General features: G+C 43.7%; 1 protein-coding gene across 7 annotated transcripts in view; it reads right to left on the bottom strand.

Annotated features, from left to right (window-relative positions):
- Positions 1–25,063, bottom strand: part of LOC146869769 (triggering receptor expressed on myeloid cells 2-like) — a 143,865-nt gene that overhangs the window by 24,320 nt on the left and 94,482 nt on the right. For 6 of the 7 annotated variants that reach the window (XR_014966055.1, XM_085614879.1, XM_085614825.1 and 3 more), the window contains 2 exons: positions 13,935–13,989; positions 5,870–6,017 (listed from right to left, as the gene is read on the bottom strand). Coding sequence is in view for 6 of the 7 variants with exons in the window: in XM_085614879.1 (XP_085471005.1) it covers positions 5,885–6,017; positions 13,935–13,989 (188 nt within the window). In the remaining variant the exon portion in view is untranslated. The remainder of the gene's footprint in view (positions 1–5,869; positions 6,018–13,934; positions 13,990–25,063) is intronic. The other variant, XM_085614790.1, reaches the window with a different exon arrangement.

The following is a 25,063-nucleotide window of genomic DNA, read 5'->3' as shown; positions in this document are numbered from 1 at the left end:
TATTAACCGTTTATTATCTGCAAGACCTGTTAGTTCCAACTTAATTGCTTGTATGCCGTTAGTTGTTTTTGCCGTATTAAGTAATTCCTTGGCTGTAGTTATTGTTTTAATGGAGATGAAGATTGAGAGACCACCTTTAGATGACCGAACTTGGCTTCCTTGCAGGCCAGAAGGTGATAGGACTTATATCCTTAAATCTGCAGCGGCTCAACCAGCCAGGTCTCTTGCAAAAGGATGAGATCAAAATCTTGGAAATAGAGCAATAGTTCTTTATCCATGGCTTTGGACCCTAGTCCGTTGATATTCCATGAACAAAGTTTTAGTTGATGGGCTTTATTAACAGACTTCCTGCCCTGTCAGGTATTCCTTGGTTGGGAATTGATGGTTCGGGATATCCAGGACCAGTTGTTTGACATCTCATTCTCATCTGCTATCCTAGGATTCCAGATGTTGGATTCTGCGCTGCGAGCTTCTTTGAGTAACGAATAAGTTTGCCTTGTGGCACCCATAAGCCCTGGATTATGGCCATCATATGACCGCAACTGGTGTAACAGTGGTTCTGGATTACCTGTTTCTTTCTGGCATTTTAATCTGATCCTCCAGGCGTTCAATTGTTGTTCTTCCCTCATTATTTTCTCTGCTATGTCCTGTGTGGCCCAAGTTGTTTTTGATATTTCTTGGTGTGCCAGATGTGTTTGACATTCAAATTCTACGGACTCCAGATCGCTTGAGGCAACTTCTGCTAGTTTACTGATGCTAGTTAATAGTCACCGAATATTGCCTCTATTCAGGATGTCCCCTCTCCCTTTTGATTTGTATTCCAGGATAAACAGAATTATTAATCTCAGAGTTTGTCGGAGCGATTAATGTTGATTCATCGGCCCATGGCCTAACTGAAGCATTTGCTATATGGCTTGATACGGAGGTTCCCCTGCTAGCAGTAGGCTGATTGTCCGTCCTGGTGTTTGGGTTGAAACTTTTTGGATTATCATTGCTCATATGGTTTGTCTGAGTGGCTGAGGTGATCATTGCCTCGGGTAATGGTGTTTCCTCCATGCTTGGTTTCGGGGTGTGCTCCTCATTCCTGCAACTTCCTTGGGCTGAAGAGATCTTCAGGGTGGGGCTGTCTGTTCGCTTGAAGAGGATCTCTGAGCTTTGTAAGGGCTGTGAGGATGTCAATGCCCTGTTTGTGCTTGATGCAGACTGTTCTCCTATTTGGGTTGTGGCAGATGCCAGGAAATATGATTTAATGGGAGCATTCTTGTTGATAATTAGCTTGTTTCTCCCCTTTCTCTTCTGTTTTTGGTGGTTTTTCTGCCCAGACCTTATTTTATCTATCACCTCAATATCCTGGGCTTGTCCTGATGTATCATGGTCAGTGTTCCGTTCTTGTACCAGCTTAATTTCCTGTTGTTGAAAGTTAATGAATTCCATACGAACAGGCTCCAATCCCAGACCCACCTCTTGAGTGATTTGAGGCCCTTTTACGGGGAGATATTCAGTCCCCTTTTCTCCTTGAATGTCGGGCTTGCCCTCCATCAAGTTGGTTTGACTCTGGGGCCCTTGGGCTTTATTGGAGGAACTGGGAGCTCCTTGTGTTGGGTGCTGCTGTAGTGTTGTTGTTGGGTCGTATTTCTCCATAGTGTTGACTTGAGCTGTGGTATGTTTCGGTCCTGCAGCTTTTTTTGTCTCTTTCAAGTCGATGAGGAGCTCCCCCATAAGTGTCGGTAGGGTTCAAAGTTTATCTATGATAGTGAAGCAAGAGCAAGTCGGGTGGACAATTTGGGTGTTGTCTTGTACTCTCTTGGTGAGTTTGCTCATGTCTGTCTGTTGTTGATATTTGAGACATGGACCGCCAAAACGTTGAGGGAGATAATTGAATGTCCATTTTATCTGAGTGGTATAACATTGCCTTGAGCGAGAGCTGCATAGTGTTAAGGCGTGATTCCCATAAATCCTTTGAGCCCGTTGGGGGTTCCTCAGTTGGCACGTCTAGCTGTGTTTTAATCCCTTTGGCCTGAGGTTCATCAGGTAGATAGGAGGCTACCAACATTGCCCATTCCTCAGTAGTGAGATAGGGTGATTTTTGGCGGCCTGGCATGGATCAGGCAATTGAAAGATTTGTTCACAACTGCATATCTTTCACTTGCAGTAGTAAGACACACACAGCTGTTGAGACTCCCGTTGTACCAGTGAAATACCCGGATAGTACATGGGAGAAAGTGTCTATAAATATATGTGGTCCTTTAGACTGTCTAGGTATAGAAAGTAGATTTGCCATAGTAATAATGGATTATTATTCAGAATGACATGAGGCTGCTTTTACTAGAGAGGTTAAAGCTTACAAGGTAGTTTGTTTTTGTGAAGAAGTGTTCAGGACAGAGGGATTCCCCACTGAAATAGTATCCAATATTGGCCCACAAGTATTCCTAAGAAAAGAAGGAATCAAACACCTCAAAACAGAAGTATATCATCCACATGGAAATGGGTTGGTTGAATGTTTCAATCGAGTATTGACCTAATGTATTCAGTTGGCTATGTGTAGTAGATTATGCTGGAGACAAGAGGTAAAACATATGCTGTGGAATTACAGACCTACACCTCATACTGTCACTGGAGACAAAAAAAAATCTTATTGAATGGTAGAGTTACACACACCTTGGTGGTTCCTGTAGGGATCTATAGAACTAATCAGTCTACTTTGGATAAACCTGCTTCGTGTGACAAGTTAAAAAAATATCAAAATCGGTATGCAAGTAGACATAATGGTAAGTTGACAAAGAAACCAAGACACCGAAGGAAAATTAGTGAGGGCATGTCCTGGGACAACCGGTAAGAAAGGACGTTATAAATGGTCTTGTACCAAGATGGTGATGATGATGAGAGGTAACATCATTCAATTGAGTGATGGAAGATGGTAGAATGTAAGGACAGTAACATTGTGTGATGATGTAGAACATCAAAAATGGGAACAAAGCAACGATAAGGATGTAAAAGCTTCTAGCAAAAAAAAGGGAACCAGCAAAGCTCTTTTCCAGTGAACATACCACAGTATTTTCTGATGAAAGGAAAAGGGTTGGGGTCAGACCAAAGAAGTTTAATGATTATTTGTGTGGGTAATTTTAGTAGATCCCTTTAATATTAGTATATGTAGCCCCATTGAATAGCTAGTAAAAATACAGTTTTTGTTTGTGTGCCCAGGGTTGTGTATTAATTTATTACATTTTGTTTGAGTATTTATGTATGTATTTAATTATTATTGTTTTTGTCCAAGAAAGGGAGATGTGTTATGTTCTGTATGGTTAGTTGAAACCAAAGGAAATGATGGACGGAGTGTTGAACATTGCAAGCACTCACCCCCAGTCAACTGATCTGGGTTTAATCCATCACCGTTCTTTAGCCCACTCTGCCACCCCAGTTCAGACATGGCCATATGCAAATCAGTCTGACCCTGTGCCTCATGGGAACAGTCCATCCCGAACTGCCAAGCCAAATCTTCCCTGGACCGGAAACAAGCTTCCTAGGACCGGTTTCTGGCATTTCAGCCGTCTTCAGCCAGGCTTGCTTGAATCCAGTGGCAAAGTGAGCAAGGGACTCACGTCTGAGCATACCCTGCCAACTTATGGCGAACAAACAAAAACCAAAGGAAATGATGGACGGAGTGTTGAACATTGCAAGCACTCACCCCCAGTCAACTGATCTGGGTTTAATCCATCACCGTTCTTTAGCCCACTCTGCCACCCCAGTTCAGACATGGCCATATGCAAATCAGTCTGACCCTGTGCCTCATGGGAACAGTCCATCCCGAACTGCCAAGCCAAATCTTCCCTGGACCGGAAACAAGCTTCCTAGGACCGGTTTCTGGCATTTCAGCCGTCTTCAGCCAGGCTTGCTTGAATCCAGTGGCAAAGTGAGCAAGGGACTCACGTCTGAGCATACCCTGCCAACTTATGGCGAACAAACAAAAACCAAAGGAAATGATGGACGGAGTGTTGAACATTGCAAGCACTCACCCCCAGTCAACTGATCTGGGTTTAATCCATCACCATTCTTTAGCCCACTCTGCCACCCCAGTTCAGACATGGCCATATGCAAATCATTCTGACCCTGTGCCTCATGGGAACAGTCCAGCCCAAACTGTCAAGCCATGTCTTCCCTGGACCGGAAACAAGCTTCCTAGGACCGGTTTCTGGCATTTCAGCCGTCTTCAGCCAGGCTTGCTTGAATCCAGTGGCAAAGTGAGCAAGGGACTCACGTCTGAGCATACCCTGCCAACTTATGGCGAACAAGCAAAAACCAAAGGAAATGATGGACGGAGTGTTGAACATTGCAAGCACTCACCCCCACTCAACTGATCTGGGTTTAATCCATCACCGTTCTTTAGCCCACTCTGCCACCCCAGTTCAGACATGGCCATATGCAAATCAGTCTGACCCTGTGCCTCATGGGAACAGTCCAGCCCGAACTGCCAAGCCATGTCTTCCCTTGACCAGAAACAAGCTTCCTAGGACCGGTTTCTGGCATTTCAGCCGTCTTCAGCCAGGCTTGCTTGAATCCAGTGGCAAAGTGAGCAAGGGACTCACGTCTGAGCATACCCTGCCAACTTATGGCGAACAAGCAAAAACCAAAGGAAATGATGGACGGAGTGTTGAACATTGCAAGCACTCACCCCCACTCAACTGATCTGGGTTTAATCCATCACCGTTCTTTAGCCCACTCTGCCACCCCAGTTCAGACATGGCCATATGCAAATCAGTCCGACCCTGTGCCTCATGGGAACAGTCCAGCCCGAACTGCCAAGCCATATCTTCCCTGGACCAGAAACAAACTTCCTAGGACCGGTTTCTGGCATTTCAGCTGTCTTCAGCCAGGCTTGCTTGAATCCAGTGGCAAAGTGAGCAAGGGACTCACGTCTGAGCATACCCTGCCATATATGGCTGGGTTCAAACTGGAATGGCACGGTGAGCAAAAAAACGATGGATTTAGGCCCAGATCTCTGTACTGGGGTGAATGTATGACATTGTTCTGCATTCTGTCCATCAATTGTTGTTTTTGCATTTGTCACCCCGAGTGGAAAGGGTATGCCCAGACGTGTGTCCCGTGCTCTCCATGCCACTGGAAATCAAGCAAGCCTGGCTGAAGACGGCTGAAATGCCAGAAACCGGTCCTAGGATGCTTGTTTCCAGTCCAGGGAGGACCTGGCTTGGCAGTTCGGGCTGGACTGTTCCCATGAGGCACAGGGTCAAGACTGATTTGCATATGGCTGGGTTCAAACTGGAACGGCATGGTGAGCAAAAAAACGATGGATTTAGGCCCAGATCTCTGTACTGGGGTGAATGTATGACATTGTTGTGCATTCTGACCATCAATTGTTGTTTTTGCATTTGTCACCCCGAGTGGAAAGGGTATGCCCAGACGTGGGTCCCTTGCTCTCCATGCCACTGGAAATCAAGCAAGCCTGGCTGAAGACGGCTGAAATGCCAGAAACCGGTCCTAGGATGCTTGTTTCCAGTCCAGGGAGGACCTGGCTCGGCAGTTCGGGCTGAACTGTTCCCATGAGGCACAGGGTCAAGACTGATTTGCATATGGCTGGGTTCAAACTGGAACGACATGGTGAGCAACAAAACGATGGATTTAGGCCCAGATCTCTGTACTGGGGTGAATGTATGACATTGTTCTGCATTCTGTCCATCAATTGTTGTTTCTGTATGGTTAGTTGTACATTCTCGGGGTGAGGATTCCAGAACCCTAAAACGGGGGAGCGGCGGTTCCCAACCGCTGCCAGAGGCCCTATACTGTGTATATTTGTGGCTCCAATAAATCAGTTTTGTTTCAATTAAATTGGATTGTGCTACTTTGGAAAACTTACCTTGCTCCCTTTTTCCTATGCTCTTGCCTCTGTCATTGCTGCTCGCCTCCTCACCATCATGTACACCACAGGGACCACCAGCACTTTACTGAGGAGGATAACAGCAAAGATGGCCGTTACCAATCCAGGTGTCATCGCCAACAGCGAGCTGCAGAAAACGAAACATGTAAGACCACTCATTATGGGAGGCAGGGGTTTATATGCACAAAGTATTATTGCTAGAATGGAATTATGGGGCACAAAGTGTACTTACTTTTATTTTAAATTTGATATAAACCTCAGCTGAGGTCAACAAATAAACAAACATAGTTTTAACATAACATCAGCTTTAAAGCATTTCTAAGGTTAAAACATTTCATCATGATTTTTGCAACATATTTAAAATAAAATTCATTTGATATTTATATGGCTAATAACAGAGGCATTCATCCGATAGGTTACCCAGAGCTTAGATAGATCGTTTGAAAAGGCGAGGTTGTACTGTTTCAAATAACTTTATTCGATTGTAAGATTTAACAATCATAAAAGCACAATACATGGATAAACATTTCACAGATAAATTGTTTAAAAAAGCTGTCCAATACTTATGTATGATGGGCGGACTATGTAAACAGAATGAGTAAAGGCATCTAGCAGAATAATCAGGTTTAAGAATATAAATAATTTGTTCAAAGTTAAAAATCATTAGGGAATAGGACAATAAAAACAGCATAATTATCCCTCCATACTTTTCCTGAAAGTAATAGCTAGTTTTAAAAAGCTGCTTACATATAAAGTACAATCACAGTTCAAAAGTTGAAGGAAATAAAGTGCTGGTTTAATCTGTGTAAAATTTAGTTTCTTTAAACAAGGCTTTAGATATAGCCTTCGAGGTACTGAATAATACGGACAAAAGAATAAAAAGTGCTCCAGATCTTGGAGACTTTCCGTCGCAGCCGCAAGCAGGTAGCACTTGTCCACGATGGGACCCTCTTGGTACAGCCAGGTTGTACTTAATGGTGATATTTCATAATATCAGCTTTAAATATTTATGATTTTTAAACATTATCAACATTGATTTTAAAACAACTTTAGAAAACTCTTTAAAAATGTACACAATTGACAACAAGCAGGTTCATCTGGTGGTATTTTACAGAGCTTAATTAGGTTGTGTATAGACGTAGCATTGCATCTGATACCTATAGGTCTTAAATACCTCCTCGTGGCTTCTACTAGGGTTGGATTAGGGCAAACAGATAGAACATGAGTTAGATCTTGTATTCCTCCCTTACACAAATCACAAAGCCCAGTTGTATTTTCAAATTTGTTCGATTTTGCTTTATACACGTTCAAAGGGAGGATTTCCAGCCTAGGTAGAAGAACACAGCGCCGGACCCTATGATCTAATGAGAAGTATGTATATTTCTCTGGGGATTTATAGTCTATAGTTTTAGACTGCTTGATTTACTATTGTCAGTTTCCGTAAGGAATTTCCTTATCTTGATTTTACAGATTTCCAGGTTTTTATGTGTATAAACTCTAAGCCATATGTTAGGATGGTGGGAGGGTTCATACGGTAGACCTCCAACAGAGGTTGGAAATGTCTATTTCTAGAAAAAGAGTATAGCTTCAGCATTGCACCTACATGGGCATCAGCCTTTCGACCTATGTGATGTAGGTGGAAATAATTCAGTAATGTTTGGGAGAAAATGCGACCAAGATAAGTATATTCTTTGACAGAGTCTAACGATTTTACCCCCAGTGTCCAATTAAAATGTCGTGGTCACTTTTTTCCCCCTAAAAGATACAATTGTAGAAATATTAGGAAGATGTTATGGACATGAATACTGAAGGATTACTGGGGCAGATATTATGGGTGTAGGTAATCTGCAGTGTCTGGTGATTTCTATTGTATATATTCGTATAGCCCACGCAACTAGAAAGACACACCCTGGTTTCCAGATGCAATCCTCAGTAAACAATGCAAAACACAATAAACAAAACAATAACTTTCTATAGAACAATAAAGTAAAAGTTTAAGAATACTGTAGCACAGCTTCATAAAAGCCAGTGATAATGGGGAACAGTTGAATATGGGGGTCTGGTGAATATAGATGTTCGGTGCTTGCCATTGGGGGTTTGTTCACTTCAATAGCAGGTAGTTATGGGAGACCTGTGATCAGGTGAGTAGGGAGATCTGGTATCTGTAGTGGGCAGAAGGTCCATCAGGAAGAAGGAGGTTTACACTCCAATCTCTTATTAACTATTGGTGCTAAGCAGATTTCAGCAGCTTTGCAGATCAGTCTCAGATGTGCCATTGAAAGGAGGGTGCTGATCTTTGTGTAGAATTTATATATAAATCCTGCCTACTTGTATAGACAGTGGAAATCCTAACGCAGCTACCAGCTGGGCTGCCACTGCTATCCCAGCTCACTCTGATGTGTTGTACCCTACTGTACTGAAGACATTGCTAGGAGCTAACAGTGTGGCACGGAGAAGCATCGGAGGGTACTGTTGTGTAGATTAGGACACTTCTGTTCCAGGTTCTGCAGGAAGCCAGTTCCCTCCTCTGTTCCTTTTATAGAGCCCAGTTCGCTCCCAAAGAATTTTTATGTGTGAGACCAAGACATAAAATAGAGGCAGACCTTGCGTGGCCCTGCATGGCTTGATAAATCTGGAGTATTGCAAGGCAGCGCAAATCACTGCCTTGCGTTACTGTACCCCAGGGAGACATTCCACGGGTGGTGCGTGGGTGTTCCCATGCATCCACCCATGAATTTTGGAGCATTCCTAGATTTATCATTAGTGGTAGACCTGGGAATGCATCAAAATGCTATGCCTCCCCCGGGGAGGAGTAATGAGGAGAAATAAAATGCCTCTGAGGATTGTTTTTGTGCAGGAAGGTGTCTCTTCCTGCAGAAAAACAATCCTGCCTACAACGCAGACACCCTTGCATCATGACGTATAATGTTAAATAGGGCTCATTCTTGCCCTTTCCTTTTCTTGCTGCATTGCAGGGTGGCTTGCTGCGTTGCGTTGTGTGAAAGTACAATAAATCTGGGGCTGTGTATATTCACCCAGAGATGGAAGAGAATAGGTGATTATAATGATGAAAGCAGCAAATTCATGAAGAAAAATGAAGACCGGGTAATTTAGTGTGATGGAAGCTGTGCTTAATTACAATCAGTGGTTGCCGGTGGGGGTCAACGGCATTCATTTTTTGGGAATGGCACTTATTAAGAGAGGGAAAAACACACAATGGGAAGAAGGAGGAAGAGAAAGATGGAAAAACTGTCCCAAAGGGAAAAGGTAGGAGCCTGCAAGAGTGCTATAAAGGGGCAGAAAGTATCTAATAGTGGAATAAAGAGGCATGAGGTGGATTCACGATTACCTGCCTTCGTATTCTGAGCACCCACATTTAAAAGCACCACCCGGGGCCTTCTGAGCAGAGCTTTTGGTACGGGCACCCATTCTTTTGCAATTTAAGCACTGAGAAGGATGTCAGGTGATTGCTGTCAATCAATCAATCAAGGAATTTGTAAAGCGCACTACTTACCCGTGAGGGTCTCAAGGCGCTGAAGGGAGGGGGGAACCGCTACTGATCGAAGAGTCAGGTCTTGAGATGTCTTCTAAAGGTGAGCAGGTCCTGGGTCTGCCGTAGGTGGGTGGGGAGGGTGTTCCAGGTCTTGGCGGCGAGGTAGGAGAATGATCTGCCGCCGGTGGTCTTTCGTTGGATGCAGGGGACAGCAGCGAGGGCGAGGTTTGCTGAGCGGAGCTGGCGGGTGGGGGTGTAGAAGTTGAGTCTGTCGTTCAGGTAGGCTGGTCCAGTGTTGTGGAGTGCTTTGTGTGCGTGGGTGAGGAGTTTGAAGGTGATCCTCTTGTCGACAGGGAGCCAGTGCAGGTCTTTCAGGTGGGGGGGTGATGTGGCTGTGTCGGGGTACGTTGAGGATCAGACGTGCGGAGGTGTTTTGATGCGTTGTAGTCGATGCAGGTGTTTGGCTGGGATTCCTGCATAGAGTGCGTTGCCGTAGTCCAGCCTGCTGCTGACGAGGGCCTCTGTAACAGCTGTCAGAATGATAAGGACAACAAAGGCAGAGTAGACCTAGAAAATCAGAAAGTTGGTGAAGGGTAGGTGGCCAAGAAGCTTTGAAAAATATGGATGAAAGCAGATGGGTTAAAAGTTGACAGAAAACCAAGCAAGGTAACGTTAAGTTAAGGCGATTCATAGATGTGATGGATGACAATATACTTAAGGGATCTGTGAATGACCTGAAGGCTGGTCTGTGAATGACCTGCAGCCTGGAGAATGGCTAGAGAGGAGCTGAGCAGGGGAACTGAAGAGGACAATAAACTAGATCCAAAAGAACCGGCAAACGGATGGAAATAAGAGCAATCCATGCCAAATAAAGGGCAGAAATTTGAACCAAGCTATGCAGTGCAAACGGTATACAAATCCCTTAGAACAGCCCATCAGGTGGAAAGCTCATCAGAACGATGACTTCAAAACGTGTACTGGGGTCACAAAGAGCCGTGAACTAGTGTTTAAGGGGGTGCACGTAATGGGGTCACAAAGAGCCGTGAACTAGTGTTTAAGGGGGTGCAATCAGCACTGGGGCCAGTTTTAGAAGTTGTCCTTACTGGACATGCTTCTGTTCTAACAAAGCCAGTGACCACGAACTTGTAGTTAATGATAACTGTCAATCCAACTAAAAGTGCCAGGTGCAATCATTTGAACAAAGAATGCGCTAACACGTATGTGCTCCTATTCCTGACGACTTCCCATTGAGACTGGAAACAAGTGTAAAATACAACTGATACCTTCTTCCAATGTTATTAGCTCATGGGTGACAGTGACACTGCAAGGGTGCACCTGCAAACCTTAGTGAGTCCAGTTGTACAGGGGGAGGTCAGTCACTAGTAGAGTCTGAACCACTAAGGGCAGTTACCCTGTGATTAGTTCAGGATGTGTGGGGAGGGGGGAGGTTTACAAATCTAGATCCTTGCAGCGGCTGACTGCCTGGACCTACATCAGACTGGGTACAGAATGGCACCACTGAGGGGGGGCCCCCTGCAAGGTACTTGGAGGAGCCCTCTCCAGACTCAATAGGGAGCTCGCCAGCCTATGCTGAGGGGGTCAACTGAAGCTTGGGGGCCCCCCGCACCACGGGGTGTTATGTCACTAAATGGCACAGCTACATGTAATTGCCTGACACTTTGAGTTTTCTGGTGATAAAAGAACAAACTGATGATTTTTTGGATTCTTTTGGTTTGACTTCACCAAGATCTAGACCTGAACGCACGGTCCCGGACTCCTTCATGGCGCTCTTGATGATGCTGGCGCCATTGGAAGTAAAGACAATGTACCGAACTGGTGTTTGTCGTGATTAGCGCCAATGTAGTGCTTTCTACTGTTTTTTCATCAGTCAGGAGCCTTCAGATCAGTTCTTTTAGGGGTGTTGCATCATCTGTCATATAAGTTCCTTATAGCTTGAGATGGTGGCAACTTCTTTTTACTCTCAAAGCAAAAGCCCTGGGGGGCTGCACAGGTATCTAGATACTTGTGTTTCCATCAGCTCTTCTACTTGGAGTCTCCTAAAGTTGATGTGACTGAAGGATGGCTGCTGGGAGTCTTTCTGGTAATCCTGTGCATTGCCCCCTCTGCTCTTTGTGCACACATAAAATTATCTGAATTCAATATGCCTTGAACCTGGGCAGCAGAGAGCAATCTGGTTTGTAAAATATCTATATATACAGTTTGTTAGAGCAGGAACTACAATCCTAGTCAGGGTAAGTAAAAACACACCCTAAATTAACTTGCGCTCAGCCCCTGCTAGCTTGGCACAGAGCAGTCAGGGTTAACTTAAAAGGCAATGCGTAAAGTATAAGTGCAACACTTAAAACAGACAAAACACAACACAAAAAGATACCACACCTGGTTAGAACAATAGAGCTTAATGTAGTGAACAAAACAATAATCGAATAAGTAGAACTCAAATGTAGTGCTTAAAAGCATAAAGTGCCAACCGGGGCTATCTGGTTGCACTTGACTGGGACATAACTGAAAGTCGGATACAGGGACCAGCCTTGGCCCTCAGTAAAGTACTTTGGGGCATATTTACAACGAGGCGATAAAAAAATATCGCCGCTTTAGCGGCCGTTTTCAGCCGAAAAGCGGCGATAATTTTATCGCTATATTAGCAAGGCCACGCTAACGCGTGAAACCTTGCTTTAGCGTGGGGATGTCTAACGCCCAGCTTTGCATCTCTAATGAGATGCAAAGTGGGCGTTCCTGACCTGACATGATAGGAGAAATGTCGCTAAGCGACATTTCTCCTATCATCAAGCCCTACGCTATGAAGCATAGCGGCAGGAAAAGTAGCGATAACACCTGTTATCGCTACTTTCCTAACACCTGCTTCAGGACTGACTTAGCCATGATATCCTATAGAAGGTGGATATCATGGCTAAGTTTGTGAGTCCCTATCAACTAGTTAACGTGAGATTATCGCTGGGTTTCCAGCGATAATCTCACGTTAGCCAGTTAGCGCTAGGATTTTTATCGCTGATGAGATAAGCGTTGCTATTAGAATGCTATCTCAGCGATAAAAATCGGCGCTAGCCGGCGATAATTATCCGAGCGCTAAGTGCGCTCAGCGATAATTATCGCCGGTTGTTGTTGATATGCCCCTTTGTTTGCTTCGTCGCCGGGAAACATGCAAGGAGCAGGAGGGAATGTGCCGTCGGCGATCCTTAGGATGGAAGAGACGCAACAGCTATGAAGCGCATAAAGTCAAAGATGCATCGGAAATGGAGGCGATGCGCTGTGCAGTCAGCGAAGCGATACACCCGATCCTTGTAGCAGCCTGATGCGTCTTCACAGATGGGGATGCGCCGTTTCTGAGCAGTGCAACAATGTCAACGCTTGGAATTTGGTTGCAGCAACACTTTATACCCACTTCCAAAGGACAAGGAATGAGTTGGCACCACTTGTCATAGCAAGACTCACAGATGGCAGAGTCAAGGTGCTATAGCAGGGTGGTTGGAAATCTTTGATGTCTCTGGGACTTCAGAACAGGAGGCTAGCCAGCAAGCCCTTGGAGTCAGTCTGGGTTCAAGTGATGCAGGTCCAGTCCATCTTACCCAGGCAAAGAGGGCATCAGGCAGCAGGTCAGCACAGCAATAAAGCAGTTCTTCCAGAGCAGCAATCCAGCAGAGTGGCAGTCCTTCAGCAGCACAGCAGTCCTTCTTCATAGTAGAATCTTCGCGTTCTTAGGTAAAAGACAGTTCAGAGCAATTGACCGATTGACAGCATTTCTGAGCCACAATTACTGAGAAGGAGTTTCTGCTCCTCTGCTGCCTTCTAGGCACTATGCTAGATCCAGGCAGGACCCAGTACTGTCTGAACATTTTACATTGCCATTTCTGCCGGCCTAATGTGCTTGAAAGCACGATGCCCCCTTGTCCGTGCACGAGGTCGCATAGGATCACTCTTGAATAATGCTCTAGCTGATATGTTTTCTTGAGGTGGCACCGGCACTCATTTATGGGATCAGTACTTTTTTCCATCATTAGACTTTGACCGAGAGCAAGAGCGAGAGAAAGGCAGAACAGAGCGTGAAAATGAGGAGAAAAAAGATAAGATGAAGGTTTTAGATGTAGAAAGCTGGGATAAAAGAGAACAGGAAAGAGTGAGAAAGAAACAGGAAGTGGTGGAAGGAAGAGGCATCAAGTAAAATTAAGACTAGGCAACCACGGGATTCGACAAACTCGGTATTCAGCAGCAATGGTGGCGGGCATCCTGCAATTCCTCTGGCCTCAAAGCTCATTTCTTTTTTTACAAATGAAGCACACTCGCCTTGCCTCCTGCTTCTGTTCTCGAGTACAATGCAGCACCTCTTCTGCTGCATCACTCAGCATCACTCTTCAATTAAAAGTCCCACTGACCCCATCTGAGCCTCTCTATGATTATGCAGGCTGTCTGACTCCTCGGCTTCAACCACCCATGAAAATCCGGCCTGACTCACCCAGGAATACCCTCTCTACCACCCTCTTCGGCCTTCAGTACCACAATATCCCCCTTTTGTACCTGTGGCTCGTGCTGTCGGTTCGAGATTCCTCTGCCCCTGGTATCTCTTCTAGGTCTGTAGATTGAATAAGAGGAACTTACAATCAAATACCTTTCCATTGCTTTGGGAGCCAGCATCAGTAAAACAAGCACTGACAAATCCAATAAGCCTTGCTTTAAATTTGTATATAAGACATATAAAAAGGCGTTAATGGAAATGGAGGCAACATAGAGCGATGAGATCATGAAAGCAAAATGTGTTTTCTTATCTGAATTTTTTTATAGCATGATGATAAATATGGACTCAAACCCACTCACTGAGGATCCTGGCATTCCTCATAAAAATATGGGTCCAACCCCCCTCACAAACATTATACATAGAAATGGGAAACAACCTTTACAACGCAAGCATACAACACAATATCTTCACCATGCATCATTTACCATGCAAATTTTTACCATGCATATGCCTTTACCGCACATGGTAAGGATACCTAGGGTAAGTATATGTGTGTCTGTATATATGTATATATATATATATATATATATATATATATATATATATATATATATATATATTACCTACTGGCGGTCGCCAGTAGGTAGTTATAGTTAGGACCACGTTTCCATAGGAAATCCGCAACATTCTATTTTGAATAACTTTGGCGCCGGTCGACGAATCCTCGCGAATTTTTCAAAATAGGTGGGGCGCTACGCTCCGCTCCTACCCTGAAAGTCTCGGGGGGATTCGTCAAGCGGGGCTGAGATAAAAGGGGGGTCCCAAAACGCGTTTTTCCCATGCATTTTTCCATAGGACCTTTAGACAGGGCTACAGCCCGAACGGCTGAACAGAATTTAATGAAATTTGGCAGAGAGGTAGTCCCCAGGTCAAGGAAGTGCCTTTTGTAGGTTTGGTGTAAATCTGTTCAGTAGATTCTGAGAAAATAGCCTTTAAATCAATATATATATCTGTGGCAGCTTACGGTGCGCTTACCGTGCGCTTACCGTAAGCTTACCGTACGCGTACGGTGGCGTGCGCCAGCGCGATTCTGATTGGCTCTTAGATCTTAGTAAACATTCGAGTCGGTCGAAACCAGGAAGCGGCGGCCGCCATTTTCTCTCTCGCTTCCTGAGTTGGGCAGCAAAAACGTACCCCAAATATATGTAAAGAGGCAGTTTCATGAGATCCTAACCACCCAGCATTGATACAGGGGTCCCCAAACCATTTCGGAAAATCGCCGATTACGCTTACCGTACGCGCACGGTAAAAAATAATAAAAAAAAAAAAAACTATCCACATTCTCCCCACCCCGTGTGCAAATGGTGCCCGAAGAATACATTTCACAAAGATGCGCAAAATATGTCCCCCATGTGCGCACGGTGCGCGAAGCGCATCGTGCGTACATGGCCCATCCCGCTTAACGTGGGCACGCGGTGCGCGCAGCGCACCGCGTGACCACTGTGTGTGCACGGCACTAACTGCGTAAAGTGGGCGCGCGGTGCGCGAAGCGCACCGCGTGCTCACTGTGCGCGCACGGTGCGCGAAGCGCACCGTGCGCGCACGGAACGAACTGCGTTAACTGGGCGCGCACGCCACGAATGGCGTAAAGTAACTTAGCATTTAAAAAACCTTGCAAATTCACTGAAAAAAACCATAGGTTTCACACATGTTATAGTTAGCTGGACATTTTACTGATAAAAAACCAATGAAATTCCCCCGTTATAGTTACTGCAGGCAACTATAACTCACGCGACCGCAATCTTCTGCTGATGACATATGTGTCTTTATGAAAAAAAAATATTTGTAATATATGTAAAGCTAAAATTTAATGGAAGAAGACATGGGCAAATAAGTGTCTAAATACAGTATTAGCATCAGCAGAGGATTGCGGTCGCGTGAGTTAGTTGCCTGCAGTAACTATAACGGGGGAATTTCATTGGTTTTTTATCAGTAAAATGTCCAGCTAACTATAACATGTGTGAAACCTATGGTTTTTTCAGTGAATATATATATATATATATATATATATATATATATTATCTACGTTATAGTTAGGACCGGGTTTCCATAGGAAATCTCAAAATTCTATTTTGAATAACTTTGGCGCCGGTTGACGAATCTTCGCGAAATTTTCAAAACTAATGGGGCGCTCCGCTCAGCTCCTACCCTGAATGTCTCGGGGGGATTCGTCAAGCGGGGGCCGAGAAAAAATGCATTTTCCCCATGCATTTTCCCATAGGACCTTTAGTCGAAGGTACAGCCCGAACGGCTGAACAAAATTACTTGAAATTTGGCAGAGAGGTAGTCCTTAGGTCAGGGATGTGCCTTTTGCATATATGGAGTCAATCTGTTCAGTAATTCCTGAGAAAATTGCAGTTAAAGTACATAAATATCTATAGCCGCGCACCCTAACGTGCGCGAGCGTAATTCTGATTGGTGGTTACATGTCAGTTAAGGTTCGAATCGGTCGAAATCAGGAAGTGTCGGCCGCCATTTTGTTTGTTTTCAGTCCGAGAGTGAAAAAGGAAGGTGGCGAACGTGAAAAGGGGGCAGGGTAGAGAGTTCCTGACCCCCTAGCCTTTGTCAGGGGGTCCCTTAAGGACCCCGAAGGCAGAAAAAAACATTTTAATTTTTTTTTTTTTTTAAATCGCGGAAAAATAATATATACATAACTTAGCATTTAAAAGACCGTACAAATTCAATGAAAAAAACCATAGGTTTCACACGTGTTATAGTTAGGAATTAGCATTTAAAAAACCTTGCAAATTCACTTAAAAAAACATAGGTTTCACACATGTTATAGTTAGGTGGATATTTCACTCGTAAAAAACCAATGAAATTCCCCCGTTATAGTTAGTTCTGATAACTATAACTCGCCCAACCGCCACTCTATCACAAGGATGATGTCATCAGTGATGTCATGAGTGATGCCACTGACCATGTCATGAGTGATGTAATATGTGACGTCATGAGCAGGATTGAGGGTGTGCGAGTTATAGTTATCTGAACTAACTATAACGGGGGAATTTCATTGGTTTTTTACGAGTGAAATATCCACCTAACTATAACATGTGTCTGTTTTATTGTCTCCCCTGTTGTTACTTTGTCATCTTTAATTTTGAATAAGAGGTCTTCTCTAGAAATATCCAAGCACTTCTGCTTTGCTGTTTCCAGAGTTTGTTTTGTACCCTCTATTGCTGAGTCTTTTGAACAGGTTATTAGTTGAGTCTGTTAAGCTCTCTACAGTACTGCAATTTCTTTTCATACGCAGACACCCGGCATAGGGAATGCTTTCAATAAGTTTAACAGGGTGAAAGCTTTGAGCATGTAAAATAGCATTCCCCAATGTTAGTTTCCGGTGTGTACGTGAATGTACTTTGTTATTCATAGTGTACAATTCTAAGTCTAAATAAACAATGGATTGCTTATTTACAGTGCCTGTAAATTTTAGATTTAAGTCGTTTGTATTGATGGCATTAATGAAGTCAATAGCACTTTGTTCCCTGCCTTTCCACACGATAAAGATGTCGTCTATGTAGCGCTGGTATAAGACTACATTTTCAGACATTTGAATGTTGAATGCCCTCATGAGTACTTGCTCCTCCCACCAGCCCATATGCAAATTCGCATAGCTGGGGGCGAAGCAAGTACCCATGGCTGTGCCTTGTAACGGTTTGTATAGTAATCTATCAAACATGAAGATGTTATTCGTCAGGCACCACTCCATCATATGCAACACCATTAACGTATGTTCATGGAAACTTATATCTCTTGTGCTCAAATAGTGTTTGGCTGCTTTCAGACCGTCATAGTGTCTTATACTTGTATACAAGCTTTGTACATCTAGTGTAACAAATAAATAATCTTCGTGCCAATTATAGTCAAAGATCTTGGTTAGAAAATCCCCAGTGTCTTTGGTGTATGATGGCAAAGCCTGTACAAATGGCTCGAGAAAAAAGTCAAAAAACTTGCTCGTGTTCTCAAATAGACTCCCTATGGCGGATATAATTGGCCTCCCTGGAGGACAATCCGCATCCTTGTGGATTTTTGGTAACAAATATAATTGAGGTGTCACAGGGTAATCGTTCTTCAAAAAGTCCAATTCGTTTCTTGATATTAACCCATTTCTTCTCCACTCATACAAACATCCATGATATTTTTCTTTGGTGCTGATGATATTGGTGGCACTAATCCTTGTGTAGAAGTTCTTGTCCGATAATTGGGTTAACGCTTCCTTATAATACATTTCTAGAGGCCAAAGTACAATGTTGCCCCCTTTGTCCGACCATCGTACAACGATGTCGGAACGCTCCTTTATTTTTTGCATTACCTTAGAGTATTCAACCGGTTCCTTGTGTCTTGTTGTGTTGAAAACATTGCTACTTTCAGTTGCCAACAGTTTAAGATCTTTGATCATTTTGTCTGCAAAGATATCCATGTTATCCCTCGGCATCAGAGGATTAAAAATAGATTTCGGTCGAAATGGTGTTACCACAGCTGCAGATGTGTTTAAATCTAAATTAGTTCCTGCATGTCCAAAAGTTGTCACCTCTGTTGTGTTCTCATTTTCTAGTTCCGTCATGTCTTTTAGGAAAGTTAAATCTGCTACAGTTAGAGTATCTGGTTCTTGGTGCATGGTACTATCCTGATTCCTCACATTGATCTTTTCCTTGGTGTTGAAAAAATGTTTTCGTAGTTTTAGTTTACGTATGAAGTGATAAAAATCTATTCTGGTTTGTGTATAATCAAAGTTTGTTTCCTTGCAATACGATAATCCTAGAGCAAGGATTTGTTCTTCATCTGATGTCAAAGCCATATTTGTTAAATTTACAACTGTGTTGTCTGATTTAATTTTATTATTTATCTCCTTCTGTTTCGTCTGTATGTGGTTTTTTGTGTTTTGTTTGCCCCATCTGCGGTCTTTCCTCCTTCTGTTCCTTGATTGTGAGCTTTGTTTGATGAATACTCCTGTCTTTGAGGTCTTGGACGCAAGCTCATCAAACGCTCCACTCGTAAAAAACCGAGTTCTTGGATCGGTGTTGGTGACTTATGTGGTTGATCCCTGCTACCACTCGTTTCCGGCTCAGATTCAATCTCAGAACTTAATTCTGTATCGCTAGGTTCGTGATGACTTGAGGGGTCTGCAGTTGCCTTTGATAGCTCTTGACGACGAATATTCTCAAATCTTCTTGAGAAAGTATAGATTCTGCCATGTAGGTAATCGTTTCTGTCACGCTGAAATTTGCTGGCTTTTCTTTCTTTAATTATTTGTTCATATTTTAAAACACGATTTTTTATGTCCGCTAGGCCCGTTTTCACTTCATCTTGATTCGTCATTTTCTCAAGTTCATTATATATTTCATTTATTCGCACCAAGATTTTGTCTCTGTCTGTTGTTGCAAACTTAATTAGTATTTGTAGCATGTTACGTGATGACTGGGCACTGTTATCCGCCCATTCCTGAAGCATGGCGGGGTCCGGATTCTCATAAGTTGGCGCCACAAGAATCCTCAAGCCTCTTGGAATTCGATTCACTTCAAGGTATATATATATATATATATGTATAGGCCAAGGTGTATTGAAGAATGAGTGGGTGTATAAGTGTCTGAATGGATGATTTAGTAGGTGCATGACTGACTGTATCAGTGAGTGATGAAATGTGTCTAACTGAATGCATAGGTAAGTGACTGATACAGACATTCACTGTTTAGTTTGTCAGTTGGTGTGCAAGCGGTTGCATGTGTTGGTGAGTAGCTAAATGAGGGTCTATATGGGTTATTGATTGGTTGTCTGAGTATCTGTATGGGTGCCTTAGTGTCTGTGTGGGTGGGTGGGGTGTGTGACTCTGTGCATAGATGTGTGAGTGGGTGATTCACTGGGTGTATGGGTTCAAGAGTGCATCTGTGAAGGGCTGTATGGGTGGGTGAGTGTGTGTATGGGTGTGTTGGTGAGTGAATGGATGCCTCAGTGGTACATATGTGAGTAACTGCATTTGTGAAAGGCAGTATATGTGAGTGTTGAAGTGTATAAATGACTATATGTGAGAGTGAGTGATTGTGAGAGTGGCGGTATAGATGAGTGTGTGCTTGTATTAGTTATTGTATAAGAGTGTAACTATGTGTTATTATATGTTTGAATAACTGAGGGAGAGTGTGTATAACTGTATAGGTGAGTAAATAGGAGTGTGATTGATTCTTTGCATAACTGACTAGGTGTGTGAGTAACTATGGATGAGTGGCAGTGTGTGTGTGTCTGTATAGATATGTAAGTGCATATGATAGTGCCGTATTGATGGTTGACTGCATGTATGAGTGACTGTATGGGTGAATGAGTGGATGTGTGTGTAGACCTAGGAATTAGCGAGTGGGTATGTACTGACTGGTATTGGTGTGTCTATGGTTTTGAAAATGGTAGTCTGTATTTTAGAGTGGGTGTATCAAAGGTTATATTAGGGTATGAGGAGGTACATCAGATTATCACGTGGATGATGTCATCAGTGGTGTCATTTGAAATGTCATCATTGATGTCACTGAACATGTCATAAATGATGTAATATGTGACATCATCAGCAGTGCATTGCGGGGGCACGAGTTATAGTGAGCTGTACTAAATATAACGGCCGAATTTCTCTGGTTTTGTACAAGTGAAATGTCCAACTAACTATAATGTCCCTGAAACCTGTGGTTTTTTCAGCGAATTTCTAAGGTTTTTTTAAATGCTAATTTCTAACTATAAAGTCCCTGAAATCTATGTTTTTTTCAGTGAATGTCAAAGGTTTTTTACAATGCTAATTTCTAACTATAACGTCCCTGAAACCTGTGGTTTTTTCAGTGAATTCCAAAGGTTTTTTAAATGCTAATTTCTAACTATGCCTACAAAGGTAGGACATGTGCAGAAAGAGGAAGAAAGGCGCAGAAAGAAGCAAGTGAAATGCAGAAAGAGCCAACAGAAGTCCAGAAAGATGAAGAAAGGTACAGAAAGAAGCAAGAGATGTGCACAAAGAACCAACAGAGGAGCAGAAAGAGGCCTTGTTGCAAAGTCATCCTGTGCCCCCAACATTTTTCTTACAGGTACTGGTGGAAACTGACTGACTAACCAGGTCTGGAGCCAGTGCTATACTGAAAGACACTTAGAATACAGTGAAAACACCTACATACACTAGGGTACACTATGGTTTGGGGTATCTCTGTGATTGGCATGCCTCTCCTGTATGACCCTAGTACATAATAGGGCAGGGGGATTTAAACTACCTCTAACTAAGAGGTGCAGAAGGAGGTAAGAGAAATGCAGAAAGAAGCAACACAGGTGCCGAAAGAGGCAAGACAGGTGCAGAAAAAAGTAAGTGAGAGGCAGAAGGAATGTAGAAAGGGGTAGTATAGGTGCACAAAGAGGCAAGAGAGGTACCGAAAGAGGCAAGAGGGGTGCAGAAAGAAGGAAGAGAAGTGCAGAAAGAGGCAAGAGAATTGCTGAAAGAAGCAACAGATGTGTAGAATGAAGCAAGAGAAAAGCAGAAAGAGGCAAGTAAGGTGCAGATAGAAGCAAGAGCAGTGCAGAAAGAACCAACAGAGGTGCAGAAAGAGGGAAGAGGGGTGGAGAGAGAGGCAAGAGGGGTGCAGAAAAAGGTAGGATGGGTGCACAAAGAACATGAGAGGTACATAAAAAGGCAGGAGGAGTGCAGAAAGAAGGAAGAGAAGTGCAGAAAAAGCCAAGAAAAGTGCAGAAGGAGGTACATAAAGAGACAACACGGGTGCAAAAAGAAGCAAGACAGGTGCAGAAAGAAGCATGGAAAGTGCAGAATGAACCAACGGGGTGCAGAAAGAGGCAAGAGAAGTGCAGAAACAGGCAAAGGAAGTGCACAAAGAGGCAAGAGAATTGCTGAAAGAAGCAATAGGGGTGTAGAAAGAAGCAAGAAAAGTGCAGAAAGAGGCAAGTGAGGAGCAAAAACAGGCAGGAAAGATACAGAAAGAGGGAAGACGAGTGAAGAAAGAGACAACAGGGGTGCAGAAAGAAGCAAATGAGGTGCAGAAAAAGGCAACAGACGTGCAGAAAGAGAGAAGAGAGGTGCAGAAAAAGGCAAGAAAAGTGCAGCAGAAAGAGGCAAAAGTGGTACATAAAGAGACAACAGGGATGCAGAAAGAAGCAAGACAGGTGCAGAAAGAAGCATGGAAAATGCAGAATGAAGCAACTGGGTGCAGAAAGAGGCAAGAGAAGTGTAGAAAGGAGCAAGTGAGGTACATAAAGAGGCAACAGACGTGCAGAGAGAGGGAAGAGAGGCGCAGAAAAAGCAAGAAAAGTTCAGAAAGAGGCAAAAGAGGTACATAAAGAGACAAAAGGGGTGCAGAAAGAAGCAAATGAGGTGCAAAAGGAGGCAACATACGTGCAGAAAGAGGGAAAAGAGGTGCAGAAAAAGCCAAGAAAAGTGCAGAAATAGTCAAAAGAAGTACATAAAGAGACAATAGGGGTGCAGAAAGAAGCAAGACAGGTGCAGAAAGAAGCATGGGAAGTGTGGAATAAAGCAACAGGTGTGCAGAAAGAGGCAGAGAAGTGTAGAAAGGAGCAAGTGAGGTGCAGAAAGAGCCAACAGAGGTGCAAAGAGGCGCAAGAGAGGTGCAGAAACAGGCAAGAGAAGTGCACAAAGAGGCAAGAGAATTGCTGAAAGAAGCAACAGAGGTGTAGAAAGAAGCAAGAAAAGTGCAGAAAGAGGCAAGTGAGATTCAAAAACAGGCAGGAAAAGTACAGAAAGAGGGAAGATAAGTGCAGAAAGAGACAACAGGGGTGCAGAAAGAGGGAATAGATGAGCAGAAAAAGCCAAGAAAAGTGCAGAAAGAGGCAAAAGAGATACATAAAGAGACAACAGGGTTTCAGAAAGAAGCAAGACAGGTGCAGAAAGAAGCATTGAAAGTGCAGAATGAAGCAACAGGGGTGCAGAAAGAGGCAAAAGAAGTGCAGAAACAGGCAAGGGAAGTTCACAAAGAGGCAAGAGAAGTGCTGAAAGAAGCAACAGAGTGGAGAAAGAAGCAAGAAAAGTGCAGAAAGAGGCAAGTGCGATGCAAAAACAGGCAAGAAAGGTCCAGAAACGAGTGCAGAAAGAGACAAAAGGGGTGCAGAAAGAAGCAAATGAGGTGGAGAAAGAGGCAACAGACGTGCAGAAAGAGGGAGAAGAGGTGCAGAAAAAGCCAAGAAAAGTGCAGAAAGAGTCAAAAGATGTATATAAAGAGACAATAGGGGTGAAGATAGAAGCAAGACAGGTGCAGAAATAAGCATGGAAAGTGCAGAATGAAGCAACAGGGGTGCAGAACGAGGCAAGAGAAGTGTAGAAATGAGGAAGTGAGGTACAGTAAGAGCCAACAGAGGTGCAAAAAGAGGCAAGAGAGGTGCAGAAAGCAACAGAGCTGTAGAAAGGAGCAAGAAAAGAAGCAAGTGAGATGCAAAAACAGGCAGAAAAGGTACATAAAGAGGGAAGAAAAGTGCAGAAAGAGGCAAAAGAGGTACATAAAGAGACAACAGGGGTGCAGAAAGAAGCAAGACAGGTGCAGAAAGAAGCATGGAAATTGCAGAATGAAGCAACAGGGGTGCAGAAAGAGGCAAGAAAAGTGTAGAAACAAGTTAGAGAAGTGGAAAAAAAAGCAAGAGAATTGCTGAAAGAAGCAACAGAGGTGTTGAAAGAGGCAAAAGAGGTACGTAAAGAGACAACAGGAGTGCAGAAAGAAGCAAGACGGTGCAGAAAGAAGCATGGAAAGTGCAGAATGAAGCAACACGGGTGCAGAAAGAGCTAAGAGAAGTGTAGAAAGGAGCAAGTGAAGCACAGAAAGAGCCAACAGAGGTGCAAAAAGAGGCAAGAGAGGTGTAGAAACAAGCAAGAGAAGTGCATAAAGAGGCAAGAGAATTGCTGAAAGAAGCAACAGAGGTGTAGAAAGAAGCAAGACAAGTGCAGAAAGAGGCAAGTGAGATGCAAAAACAGGCAGGAAAGGTACAGAAAGAGGGAAGAAGAGTACAGAAAGAGACAACAGACGTGCAGAAAGAAGCAAATGAGGTGCAGAAAGAGGCAAGAGACATGCAGAAAGAGGGAAGAGAGGTGCAGAAAGAGCCAATAGAGGTGCAAAAAGAGGCAAGAGAGGTGCAGGAACCCGCGGAGCCTCCACGTTCCCAGATATACAAAGATGTTTAGAACTGTGGTTCCTACATTGTTAAGATCTGCCTTAGCAGGTCTTTTATGCCTTGTCATCTATGAATTCCATATTGTTATTGTTTTGAGACACTTGTTAAAGTAGATAGGTGCTGAATAAAAAAATCATTATATTTACTAGCTTAAAATGGCATACATTATCACCTGCCACTTGACTGGGAGTTCCTGACTGGGTCCGGAGTGTGGGGAGCCCCCTCCATGTACTCAGCAGGGGGGCCCTCTAAAGTTTGGGTGTGTGTGTGTATGGGTGTGCTGGTGAGTGAATGGGTGCCTCAGTGGCACATGTGTGAGTAACAGGGGGATTGCTGGACTGCATGGGTAGTGCTCTTGGGATTGTAGCACTGCATGTGTTAGTGCCTGGGCCATTGCATCAGTACATGGGTAGTGACTGGATGATTAGAGTACTGTAAGGAGAGTACATGGTGAATTTATAAGTGCTTGGGTTTTGGCGGACTGATTGGATAAGTACATTGTGCTGACTGGGTGATTGGAGGAGTGCATAGGTAGTGAAAGGCGGATTACTGGACTGCATATGTAGTCCTCAGGGGATTGTAGCACTACATCTGTTAGTGCCTGGGTCATTGCATAAACACATGGTTAGTGACTGGATGATTAGAGTGCTGCAAAGATACTACATGGTGAATTTATAAGTGCTTGGGTATGGGCACAGTGATTGGATAAATATACGGTGCTGACAGGGTGATTAGAAGAGTGCTCACGGAATGCTGGAGTGCATAGGTACTGCTCTGGGGATTGTAGCAGTGAATGTATTAGTGCCTAGGCCATTGCATGAAGAGTGCACAGGGAGTGACAGGGGGATTGCTGGACTGCATGGGTAGTGCTCTTGGGATTGTAGCACTGCATGAGTTAGGGCCTGGGCCATTGCATGAGTACATGGGTAGTAACTGGATGATAAGAGTGCTGCAAGGAGAGTGCATGGTGAATTTGTAAGTACTCATGTAC

The sequence above is a fragment of the Triturus cristatus genome, chromosome 1_1 (genome assembly GCF_964204655.1).
Source record: "Triturus cristatus chromosome 1_1, aTriCri1.1, whole genome shotgun sequence".
Lineage (NCBI taxonomy): Eukaryota > Metazoa > Chordata > Amphibia > Caudata > Salamandridae > Triturus > Triturus cristatus.
Note: the sequence above shows the minus strand (reverse complement) of the source record. Positions and strands in the feature narration are given on the sequence as shown.